Raw genomic sequence first — 11,735 nt, 5'->3', positions numbered from 1 at the left:
ATGCACCATACACAACCAAATTCCCCCCCCCCCCCCCTTTTTTTTTTTTCATTTGCTTGTTTTCTTCCATGAGTGAAAAAAGATTTCTATAAATAATCCTACATACATTATCAATTTATCATGTGGTATGATACCAAGATAGTAAAAACCTTCACTAACAATTTACGTGTAATTATTCTCCAAAATTTTATGAAGTAATGAGTTACTGCCCTTACAATGAGCAAATAGCCAGCAATAACATGTTTTAAACACCGACATTCTTCTTCATCACCTTAAATCGATGTCATTACGGTACAACTTTATTTAATAGTATGATTTAGCTGACCTACACACGCATACATACAAAGGGAACCAAAAAAAAAAGGAAAAAATCAATTAGCAATTTTGCGATTGTCCAGTGGATTGAGCCAACGGGTAGGCGCCATTATATTTACGTATATGATAGCTAGAATGCATGTTTATAGCATCACCAATACTTGCTTTACACGTAAATTCAATTACAGAATGACCCACAAAAAAAAAATGTATATCCAACGACCTCGGACACCATTGCTGATCTCTTCTAATTTGTTCGCACGTTTAATTATTGAGTTAATTGATCGCAGGTCACTGTCCATGAATATTTTTCTCTGGGTTCAACATTTGATAAATTTGATTGATGGGGGGCCGCTACAGTAACTTGCCTGGAAACAATTAAATGATAACTTGTTTTTGGATCTCTCCACCAACAACTGCTTAAAATTTCTTTTTTTTTTTTTTTTGGTTCTGTTCGAGAAACTAACTAATTACGAGGACCACTTCATGTCTTGTTTTCATTAAAAATGTGATGATGTTTAATTATAATGCTTTATTAACGCATTGATACGAGGTTTTTAAGTCTTTTTCTTTTAGCAATAATGCAGGTGGCCAAGAAATGGGGACCAATCCTAGACTTGTCTCTAGTCAGTCATCCCAGTCCCAGGTTAACGTTGATCAAAAGCTAAACAATTAATAATTAGATTGCCGTACAAATTTTATGTGATTGATTATTATTAATCATAGTGTGTGTATATTAATCTTTTTTTAGTGAGGACATTCACATTTTATTAAAATGAAGATGTCAGTAAAATATGAAAAAAATATAAATTTTAATACATTGCAGACTATATATATATATATATTGAAATTTGTGTTTTTCGTATTTTACTGACAACTTTACTCTAACAAAATAAGGATGTTCTCAGTAAAATTTGTATATGTGCGTGTATTCTTTCTTTAATCAGACATCCACATTTAATCAAAGTGAAGATGTCACTAAAATATTAAAAAAATATATATTTTAATATATTGAAAACAAAAACTGTATTGTTATCTGTTAGTGTATTGAAATTTATGTTTTTTTAATTTTTTACTAGTACACTCACTTTGTTAAAGTGAAAAATTCTCATTAGAGAATGATTCTATTTACATGTGTGTGTTCGTACGTATGTATGTATGTATGTATGTATGCCCTTAATACTAAACTCAAAAAGCATTCGAGATTTGGACCTTGGGCCCATGTTTCAGTTTCATTCGTTGCATGTTGGCGACTTTTTAGGCTCAGTGGAGGCCCAAATATTTAATTCCTTTTATTGGCAATTGGGCCTTTTTCTTTGAGCGGTGTTGTACCTTATTATTACCTTCTTCTTTTTTTAAATAGGGTTGTTGCTTTACTTTTTCTGTTATTAAAAAGTAAAGACGTTTGGAGCGTTTCGTCGAGCAAGTGGTGTGTAGTGCGTAATCATGCAGGGAGGGAAAAGGGCCAGCAGAAAGCTTGTTCATGATGTCTCAAAGCCACCAAATTCTGTTCCTCAAGAATCAGAGTATGTCAGTTTTCTGTTATATGGGGTTCTTCTGTTTCTTCTTCTTTTTTTTTTTTAAAAATTTTATTTTGATTAAAATTGATATTTTTTCTTATGTACAGATGCTATGAAGGGGAAAGTCTAGTTCGTTTGCTCAAATTGATTCAGAGGTAACATAATAATTTATTTCAGAACAACTTCAAAGAGTACTTGTACTTTTTCACTGATGCTATAAATTTAGACAAGCACATAACTTGCCACCCTTTTTTTAAATTAATTTATATCAGGGAGATAGTTTCAGCTCGAAGTTTGCATGGAGACTCTTTACCTGAAAAATTGTGGTTCAAGGTTTGTTACAGCATTCAAAATTTCAGTTTTATTGATTCTTATTGGAGCCTTGCATGCAAAAATAACATTCCTCGGATAGAATAATAAAAATCTTTATAACTAAGGGATTCTAATTCCTGAGTAAACCCTGCATTATTGTGTATGATGAATTGAGTATGTTTTTCTTGTATCTAATGAATGGAATGTTAATTAGCAACAATTCTCAATTGGGGTCAATGAAGTTACCCGTGTGCTTGAGAGGATGGCACCAAGAGCCAATATGGGAATCTTTCCTCAGCAACCTCATATCTTATGTGGCAACAGTAAAGTGCCTTCGGTTCAGCTTCAGGTAATTAGATTTTCTTTAGATTTTCCATAATGTTATGATTTGATTTTCCTAGAGACTACGCCTATGTAGGTACTTCCATGTTTCAAGCATGTCATTTTAAGTGTAATTGAAGTCTTGATTTGATGAGGAATGATGCATTTTTGTAAAATGGCTTACTATATGATAGTGGCTGAGGATTAAATGATAGTAGCATCATAATCTCAAAGTTAATTTCAGCCAGCTGTAGTTCTGGAACATGTATTGCTTCGGTTTATTTGACTGCGAGCTCTTTAGGGATTCAAATCATGATTCTCAACATCGTCTGTTATCAGTCGTGACCCGTGATACACAATATATCTTGTTCGCTACTTTTTCCATCACTTAATATGCATTTATAAGCCGATTGTTGTTGCACAGAGCTTTGTAGTTAGTTAATGATCTAATCCAGATGATTGATGATTCCTTTGTTTAGAACAACGTCAATTATTAATTTAAATATGTTGGTTGAGACATGATACCTGCACATTAAGTTGTACTATTCATCAAGAAGTTGTCTGTATATCTAAGCAAAATTATGTCTCTTCAAGGCTGGGACAAAGAGTCATGCTGAGAGTTGAAACCTGCTCTCGGAGCAGCAGTTCCATCTCCAGATCATGTTCAATACCCATTTCCAGCATTAGAACCTGTGGCTTGCCCCGGCATCTCTTACCACTAGAGATAGACATCCTGATTCAGTACCATCCATCAAGTTGTCTATATATCGAAGCAAATTAATGTCTTTGTTGTGGTCTATGTATGTTTGAGGACATAACTCTGTTTCTTGAAATATCTTGTTAGTTATGATACAAGGATGCTAATGAATCTTGCTTTGAGCTCGAAGGTCATTTTGTTAGCTGCTGATTGCAACCCACGATGGTTAATAAAGCATCTACCAGGCTTGGCTTTATCAAGGAACGTCCCTGTGATATTTGTTAAAGATAAAAAAGGTGGATCTTTAAGATTAGGTGAACTCGTCAAGCTAAAAACGGCAATTGCTGTTGGGATAAAGGTAACCGGTCATGATCTTGGATATTATATCTCCCATTGTCAATCATGATCGTCATTTGCAGTTAAAGTTCTTTTTCTAATTTAAATATTTGATTGATTATCTGACTTGACTCAGGCTAAAGGAAATATCATAAATCAACTCATGGACAAAATTCTTCATGGTGATGAAGTAGATCTCCTCAAGTTGTCTGAGACACCGGAAGCACCCCGTCAATAACCTGTCAGTTATATGCTACAAAGCAGTAGTGGATACGCGATTGAATTGAACTTTGGAATGAACTAAAACTACAGACAAAGCTATATAGATTTGTTTTGAGTCATTCTCAGAGTCAGATGAAGACAAATTGAATTACTCCTCAAGGCCGTCAGGTTTGCAAAATGCGTTCAAAGCCATGGGTTTCCAACTGCTCTGCACTTTCCATCATGTCTGAGCTGGTCACATTCCTCACCGTCGAAGGAGAGAGCATCCAAGACATCTTATTGATGAGAAACTGTTGTTGGAGCTTTTGAGACAGCCAAAGCAGCAAAAATTATTTTGGGCTTTCATTAATCTTCGCATTTCGTATTAGTACAATGCAATAAAGTCTAAATCAGAGTGTACAATAAATTCTAAAATTCGTTTCCTCTTAATTTCTGTATCTGCTTGCTCTAATGTACAATAAACAAGATCCTGATGTACACGGACCAGAATTCTTCTACCTCATAATTGATACAGGCTATACACCTTCAGAGCAAAATTAAATTCCAGGACCAGGAGTATCCTATTCCTTCTCAAATTTTTTATAAATGTTTTTCCAATATCAACCTTACGCACTAGCTTGGGGACTGGAAACTGATGACGATGACTCAACAGCAGCTGGATCGGGTTCCTTATTACCACCCCTGCCATTTGTGACAAGTTTGCCAGACTTGTCAGTCAGAGTCTGCTCCTGATCCTTCTTTACCAGCACGGGTTTAAACTGCAAACAAGGAAAAAAATTAAAATTAAAAAAAAAAAAAAAAAAGCAACATGGAGAAAATTAGAATAAACAAACTACATTCAACCGATCACGTCTGTGGAAAATCAACGTTGAAAATCAACGTTGCCAATACGTCTAGTTAATCTGAACCTGATATATGGAATAGATGACATTCCTTCTTATTTGTGCCATCATCTCCAGAAAGAGATTATAGCCTTCAAGCTTATACTCGATAAGTGGATCCCGCTGTGCATATCCCCGCAGGCCAACAGCTTGCTGCACAAACTTAAGTGCTTGTAAATGTTCCTTCCATAGGCGATCAATGTTGCTCAAAATTAGGAACCGTTCAGCTTCCTTCATCAAGCCTGGCGCTTGTTCCTCTACCATATCCTGAAATGAAACACAATGGGAGGCAAAACTGCATGATAAGAACCTATTTATTAATTATCTTAAATAAACTGCACAGTGCGTCCTCTCCAACAGTCAGCTCAGTAATATACTCCAATTCAGCAGAAGTTATATTTGCTTACAAAAAGAACATGACCCTAGACGTTCTGTGTTCAAGAACACCATTACCAAGAGAAGCCATTCGCAAGGAGACTAATCTACTGACCATTTTCTGGAAATAAGCTTCACGGCCACGAAGACGAAGGTATTCCTGTAAGTCCTCATAACTTGAGCACTTATTCCTCAGTAAATCAGGGGTCAAATCATTCAACAGGTAACAGTACCTATTTTCCAGTGATAAGTTTTGTCAGTGAAATCATATTATAGTCAAATATTAAACAAGGAAATTCACAATAAGTGGCATCTTTAGACCAATTCAACTAAAAGCACCCTTCAATACAGCACAGAAACTGTAACACACTTACAACAGTAGCATATAAGAATTGAATAACATGAAACACATTATGATCCATCTTATTGAATTCAAGACTTCATCTTGTTAGGCATACAGATTCTCCAAAACTAAGAAGCAAAGAAACAGGAGGGTGGTTCTTACTGTTGAAGTTTCGCAATGAGTTTTTCAAGATCCCAGCTTTCCTTTGGAGCGTCAGGACCGATATTTGCCTACTCATTAAAATGACCTTAGAAATACTCCAGGATAGGTTACATGGGTTATAAAGGAAAATGGTTAAGGAGAAGATAAGAAAAGAAATAGAAGCTTAGCTAACAATGTTCATGAACAGTTTACCTCTAAGATGTCATCCATTGTCAATTCAGCATATTCAATAATAAGAGATTGGAGATTGTCGGATTCAAGGGCTCGTCTTCTTTCTGTATATACACGGTCTCTCTGGCTGTTGAGAACGTCATCATACTCAAATAATTGCTTACGAATATCAAAGAAATAATTTTCTACTTTCCGCTGAGCTTCATCTAGTGCTTTAGTCAGCATTTTGGATTCTATAGGTAGATCTTCAACTCTAAAGGCTCTCATCAAACCCTACAAATTGTAATCAAGAAAGTTTTTGGTAAGCATGCCCTAGAGTGGTATCAACAAATAGAACACTGCAATCACAGATCAAACCTGTATACGGTCTCCACCAAAAATTCGAAAGATGTTATCTTCGAGACTTAGGAAAAAGCGGGAACTTCCAGGATCCCCTTGTCGGCCACTTCGACCTCGTAACTGCACAGCCAGAGAATGCAAAAGATTCTCGAGTTACATTAAAAAAAAAAAATTATCCAGTTTGATTAGATAATTAGTTTGCAAATTTAACCTGATTGTCAATTCTGCGTGATTCGTGACGTTCCGTTCCCACCACATGAAGTCCACCAGCTGACACAACCTGCAGTGACGCGAAAATAAAGGAAACTGCAATTACCAATGATCAGAAAAATCCAAGTAAAATTCCAGTGGGTGTAAACTAACCTGCTTCCTTTCTTCCTCAGTATAAACCTTATACTCTTTAGCAATCTCTAGAAAGGCAATACGCAGTTTGGCTATGACTTCATCCTGAACAGGACCCTGTAGAAACAAAGATATGATAATAACCATCTAATAACTTATGGATGAAATAATTACCACTGGAAGCATGTAGGAAAAACATCAATGAGGTATCTCTGCAGTTTAATTCTCCATTAAAAATCTGATATAGCAATATTGATATTCTCAACTCAGTATTTCACCTTTTCACAAGAATAGGATAGACGCTCCTCTGCCTCAAGCTCAGTTAGCGATTTCTGACCCCAAGTTTTGACAGCTAATTGTACAGCTTCCTCAGCCAACTTGGCATTCTTGTTGGAAAGTTTGCATGGAAATAAACTTTCATTCACCTGTAATTTCATTTCTAATACTTAAGTTTCAGGATAGAAAAATTACAGGATACTGCAGCATTCTCTGCACAGGTATTCAAGGATACAATACAAACAAACCTTCCACGTCTTCTTTGGAGGAGGTTTCTTCACAGATACAAAAACTCCTTCAGCTGGTTTAACAACTCTGAGATAATGGAATGCACATTTTAGCACGAAATAAACTAGTATATTGTTTGAACTCCTCCCTAAGAGTTATTCTAAGAAAAATCCATAGAGTGCTGGAGCCAGAAAAAACCAGTAAGAATATATATGGATATCAGGAGGCCCTTGCAAAAAAATTTATTGTAATGAATATCAGAAGATACCTTGGCATAAGCATCTCACGTAGCTTCAATCTTGCCATAAATTCAGCATTACCACCAAGGATAATATCAGTTCCACGACCTGCCATATTGGTAGCAATTGTCACTGCCCCTAAACGACCACTCTGTGCTACAATTTCTGCTTCTCTCTCAACATTCTCTGGTTTTGCATTAAGGACCTGTAGGAAAACAAAAATCTGTTAAGTTTCCTCATTATGAGAATCTTAGACAATAGTTAGGTTTTGTTTAGTACTTTTGTCCTTCTAAAAGAGTTCCATTACTTCACGTCAGTAATTTATTGCCACAAATTTTGTTCACAAACGAGAAATATCTAACCTCGTGGGGAATTCCAGCTTCTTGCAACTGTTCTGACAGTGAATCACTCTGCTCAACACTTGTTGTTCCAACAAGCACTGGCTGACCAGTTTTGTGCATTCTAGATATTTCTACCACAACTGCCCTCCATTTTCCAGTAGTTGACCTGAAAACTACATCTGACTCATCCTGACAAAAAAATTATAAATATAATACAGGACTTCAGAGGCAATAAATGATAAAATCACGTCCTGAAATAAGTAGAAATCCCAAACGAATCCCACAATTCAAAATTTCAGAAAAGAAATATAAAATCACCCCTATCCTTACAGACAGTTTACTAATTTAAATCAACATTTTTTGTGCTGTAAACTTTCTTTTCATCACACCATCCTTCCAAAAGACTAGCATCAATTGAAAAATTGTCACAGGTAGATGCATGCAAAATTAACCTTTCTGATCATAGGCTTGTTTGTAGGAACAATTGTTACTTTAAGCTTGTAGATGCTCTCAAATTCTGTGCTTTCAGTTGCTGCAGTGCCAGTCATCCCACATAGTTTTGGAAACTGTAACGGGGCATATCAGCATTAGGAAGTTCAGAAAGTAGCTTTCCAGAAATTCTCCATCTCTTGAGCTGAGAGATAGAATGGTCTAACCTGAAGAAAGAAGTTCTGGTAGCTAATTGATGCCAGGGTTACAGTTTCATTTTGAATAGGCAAACCTTCTTTGGCCTCAACAGCTTGGTGAAGTCCATCACTCCATCGCCTCCCCTAGCCAAAAAGACTACAGCATTATGACTGTGCCCATAGTCATAAAATTCTCTCTCCCTGTTTCCTTAATGTTTGATATATAAGTATTTCATGGAGGGGAATTTCATAATAAATATTAATAACATCCGACGCCAGGTTTTATACTAATATCAACCAATATCCTCTATGGCATCTAGAAAATATAAGCTATACGAATCAGATTGGTACACGAAAACCAAATGTGAACTTCATAATCCAAAATTTCAGTCAAAAAGGCCATCAAATGGGCCCCAAGGCAACGATGAGAATATTGTCCAACCATCAAACAGAAGTAGAGCAGGAAATAGATCACCCGAATAATTCTAAATTGACATTCTCTAACATGAATTTCTTTCCTCGAGTAGTTGCTTTTTAAGCACATCGGTAATTTTAAATTCTTAGTAAAGAAATCATTCATCCTGAAAATTTATATTGTTGCAGAAAATCTGATAAAACTGACTCTGTAACTTTAAGAAGGGTTTTTTGTTACCACAGTATATGGAATGAACTAATGCATGGAGCAAGTAGAAAATAGAATAGTTGCATTTGTTTCCTATAGAACAAAACTTGGAAAAAGAACTACCTGCATAACTCGACCAGTAAACTCATCCACAATCAGTACTTCCTTCCCGCGGATAATATAGTTTACATCTCTTAGAAATAGTTCTTTTGCTTTAATTGCATTCAACACAAATGATGCCCACTGTTCTCGAGGATCATACAAATCTTTTACATCTAAAATCTCTTCCGCATCTTCATAACCCTGCTCTGTGAGTAGAACTGTTTTCTGTTTCTCGTCCACCTGCAACAATAAACTTGCAAGTATATGAAATGGCCATGTTTTGTTTAACCTATTTGGATCATACTAGTACTTCAGATTATAGAAACCATAAATTTTATTTAAGCTCATGATGAAACAAGTGTCTCTCTCTTATGCTCCAAGGTTCTACCATTGCCCACCTCCAATTGACCTCTACTATAACAATTAACAATTGTAAGTATACATTAGTGATGGTATTATGTTGATTTCCAATCTCATTTTCTAATTCATTGCTATGGATGGATACTCCTATCCCATAACTTTTTGTACCCCAACATAAAAATAAGATCAATTAATTACAGGAACAGCAATGTGAAGCAAACAAAATACATTAAGAATCATAAAATAGACTTCTAACTAAGCTTATTACTTCTGCAGTTGAACAAGTAAACTAGTAAAAGGACTCGATTAGTAAGATTAAAACCAGCCATTGAGTACGAAATTAAATTCTAAAGTGTTAATGATATACAAAATGTAGGTTAGCAGTCTCACTGTGTAATGTATATCTCGTTCGAAGACTGAGGCTATCTTCGCAGCTTTATAATATTTATCACTAGGCTTTTCTGCTGGTCCAGATATGATAAGAGGAGTTCTTGCTTCATCAATAAGGATGGAATCAACCTCGTCGATGACACAGTAATTAAAATTCCTTAAGACAAGCTCATCAACACTCTGTAGATGCCAGAAAGTACAATCAACTAAGGCCAAAATGATATATAAATATATCTATAGAAATGTTCAAATCCGGAATTTTAAAGCGCATGAACGTCTGGGAAAACGCATAAACCGTGTGGTTTAAGTGCTTCAAGTTTTAAGCCTTTAAAATCCCGCGGTTTTAAAGCTTTCCCGAACTTTTCCCACACTTTAAGATCCCAGACCAGAAAACTACTAATATATAGAAATATTCTAATCCGGAAGTTTAAAGTGCAGGAACGTCCAGGAAAACATATAAAATGTGCGGTTTAAGCACTTCAAGTTTTAACCTTTAAAACCCCGCGGTTTTAAAGTTTTTCCGAACTTTTCCTGCACTTTAAAATCCCGGACCAGAAAACTACTATATATATATAAAAGTTCTCAATGGACTGTCTCTAACCACAATACCATGATACAAAGAAAAACTAAAACAAAAGGCAAGAATTACTTTCCGTGGCAAGATTGTCTCTCAAGTAATCAAAACCAAGCTCACTATTAGTGACATAAGTGATGTCGCATAAGTAATTTTCCCTTCTTTGTTCACTAGTCATGCTCTCTGTCCAAAAGACCAATACAACCAGTTAGCTAATTCAGCAATTCCGTAACTGTTATGTCTTCTGAATCATCTCATAACTCAAGACAAGAGTAGTAAATAAACAGATATGTAGAACAGCGAACACAAAAGAATTGAGACATACGCTGGATTAAGCCAACCTTCAAACCAAGAAATCTAGGAACTTGACCAACCCACTCACAATCCCTTCGGGCTAAATAATCATTGACAGTAACAATATGAACCCCTTTCCCACTTAGTGCATTCAAATAAGCTGGTAATATGGCAACAAGTGTCTTTCCTTCTCCAGTCCTCATTTCAGCTATTTCTCCCTTATGAAGAACCATGCCACCTACACAAAAACAAACAAATGCATGCTGTAACATGTCATAATTTGGAACTGTAAGTCTGAAAAGTAAATTTATTAATTAATACCTATGAGTTGCACATCAAAGGGACGGAGGCCTAACACCCTCTTGGAAGCTTCTCTCACAACAGCAAAGGCTTCCTGGAATGAAACACAAGCTAACTGATTTCGTTCGATTTAAAATTAAGGGAAAAAAAGGGGAAGAAATGAAAATTGAAATGAACAGAGTGCATGAAATTTGAATATTTCAAAAAACGTACAGGTAAAACAGAATCTAGGGATTCTCCTTGCTGGACTCGTTCCTTCAACATGGAAGTCTTGTCTCTGAGGTCGGAATCAGATAAGGAAGAGAATTGGGCTTCTAAACTATTGATGGTATTAACAGTGGCAGCATACTGCTGGCGAGTAGACTCACCAGTGTCGGTTCCTTTGAAAATCCCTCCTAATAGACCTCCAAGTCCAAGGGAGGCCCTTACACGCATCCGCCTACTTCTTCTGCTACTCACCTGTGTCCATTTACACGTTTGGTGTCCCCAACTCCAACTCCAAGACTTCTTCTTGTTGGCCATCACAGATTTTGGAGAGAAACACGAAAGTGAGGGATGATACTGGTTTAGCAACCGCGACTCACACAGGCTTGCCGCCATTTTCACCGCACTTTGGTGGCTTTGGATTTTGGACTTCGTCTGGGATAATGCTAATGAGCACTCTCAGTTACTGACGTGGCTCAGAAATCAAAATCTGGAGATGACCTTGTGATAATGTTATGTATCATCCAATCCAAGGGTGTGGAATTTTACACGCCACCAAAGAAAAAAAATATTATGATGCACTTCGCCCGCATGATAAATTATTATTACTGAATTTATTAAAATAAATATGGACACAGGTGAGTAGCAAAAAAAATATGAATCATAACATACATTTTTTTGTCTCTTTCACTGTCACTCACTACAACTTATAATTTATAATATTTTTATTAATTTTATATAGTAATTATATAACCATAAAAATAAAACCCATCTCTTTATTTTGTATAAATTTAAAATAAATAAAATTATTCTATAATATATTTATTGTGTTCCTTTTCTAAT

The 11,735-nt window shown here is 35.9% G+C and overlaps 2 protein-coding genes across 2 annotated transcripts; one reads left to right on the top strand and one right to left on the bottom strand.

The window, feature by feature from the left end:
- The first annotated feature begins 1,708 nt into the window (after positions 1-1,708).
- Positions 1,709-4,152, top strand: LOC18049813. The gene is made up of 6 exons (XM_006444554.2): positions 1,709-1,841; positions 1,943-1,990; positions 2,108-2,168; positions 2,362-2,496; positions 3,356-3,523; positions 3,638-4,152. The coding sequence occupies exons 1-6, from the start codon at positions 1,762-1,764 to the stop codon at positions 3,737-3,739; spliced, it is 594 nt and encodes a 197-aa protein (XP_006444617.1). The 5' UTR covers positions 1,709-1,761; the 3' UTR covers positions 3,740-4,152.
- On the bottom strand, positions 4,045-11,384 carry LOC18049811 (protein translocase subunit SecA, chloroplastic). The gene is made up of 20 exons (XM_024187985.1): positions 10,902-11,384; positions 10,710-10,782; positions 10,420-10,626; positions 10,174-10,277; positions 9,521-9,700; positions 8,792-9,010; positions 8,077-8,190; positions 7,873-7,986; positions 7,442-7,609; positions 7,109-7,284; positions 6,861-6,927; positions 6,615-6,761; positions 6,358-6,453; positions 6,206-6,274; positions 6,013-6,114; positions 5,677-5,928; positions 5,485-5,552; positions 5,095-5,212; positions 4,632-4,871; positions 4,045-4,481 (listed from the first exon to the last, which is right to left on the bottom strand). Exons 1-20 carry the CDS (start codon positions 11,286-11,288, stop codon positions 4,329-4,331), a joined length of 3,054 nt encoding a protein of 1,017 aa, XP_024043753.1. The 5' UTR covers positions 11,289-11,384; the 3' UTR covers positions 4,045-4,328.
- Positions 11,385-11,735: the final 351 nt, after the last annotated feature.

The sequence above is a fragment of the Citrus clementina genome, unplaced genomic scaffold (genome assembly GCF_000493195.1).
Source record: "Citrus clementina cultivar Clemenules unplaced genomic scaffold, Citrus_clementina_v1.0 scaffold_3, whole genome shotgun sequence".
In the NCBI taxonomy this organism is placed as follows: Eukaryota; Viridiplantae; Streptophyta; class Magnoliopsida; order Sapindales; family Rutaceae; genus Citrus; species Citrus x clementina.
The sequence above is the reverse complement of the archived record's forward strand: the minus strand, read 5'-3'. Positions and strand labels throughout refer to the sequence as shown.

Coding starts and splice junctions, on each gene's coding strand:
- LOC18049813 (XM_006444554.2), top strand. CDS start 1,762: ATGCAGGGAGGGAAAAGGGCCAGCAGAAAGCTTGTTCATGATGTCTCA. Junction 1,991..2,107: donor TTGCTCAAATTGATTCAGAG/GTAACATAATAA, acceptor AATTTATATCAG/GGAGATAGTTTCAGCTCGAA. Junction 3,524..3,637: donor CAATTGCTGTTGGGATAAAG/GTAACCGGTCAT, acceptor GACTTGACTCAG/GCTAAAGGAAATATCATAAA.
- LOC18049811 (XM_024187985.1), bottom strand. CDS start 11,288: ATGGCGGCAAGCCTGTGTGAGTCGCGGTTGCTAAACCAGTATCATCCC. Junction 10,278..10,419: donor GAAGGTTGGCTTAATCCAGC/GTATGTCTCAAT, acceptor TCTTTTGGACAG/AGAGCATGACTAGTGAACAA. Junction 5,929..6,012: donor TTGGTGGAGACCGTATACAG/GTTTGATCTGTG, acceptor TACAATTTGTAG/GGTTTGATGAGAGCCTTTAG.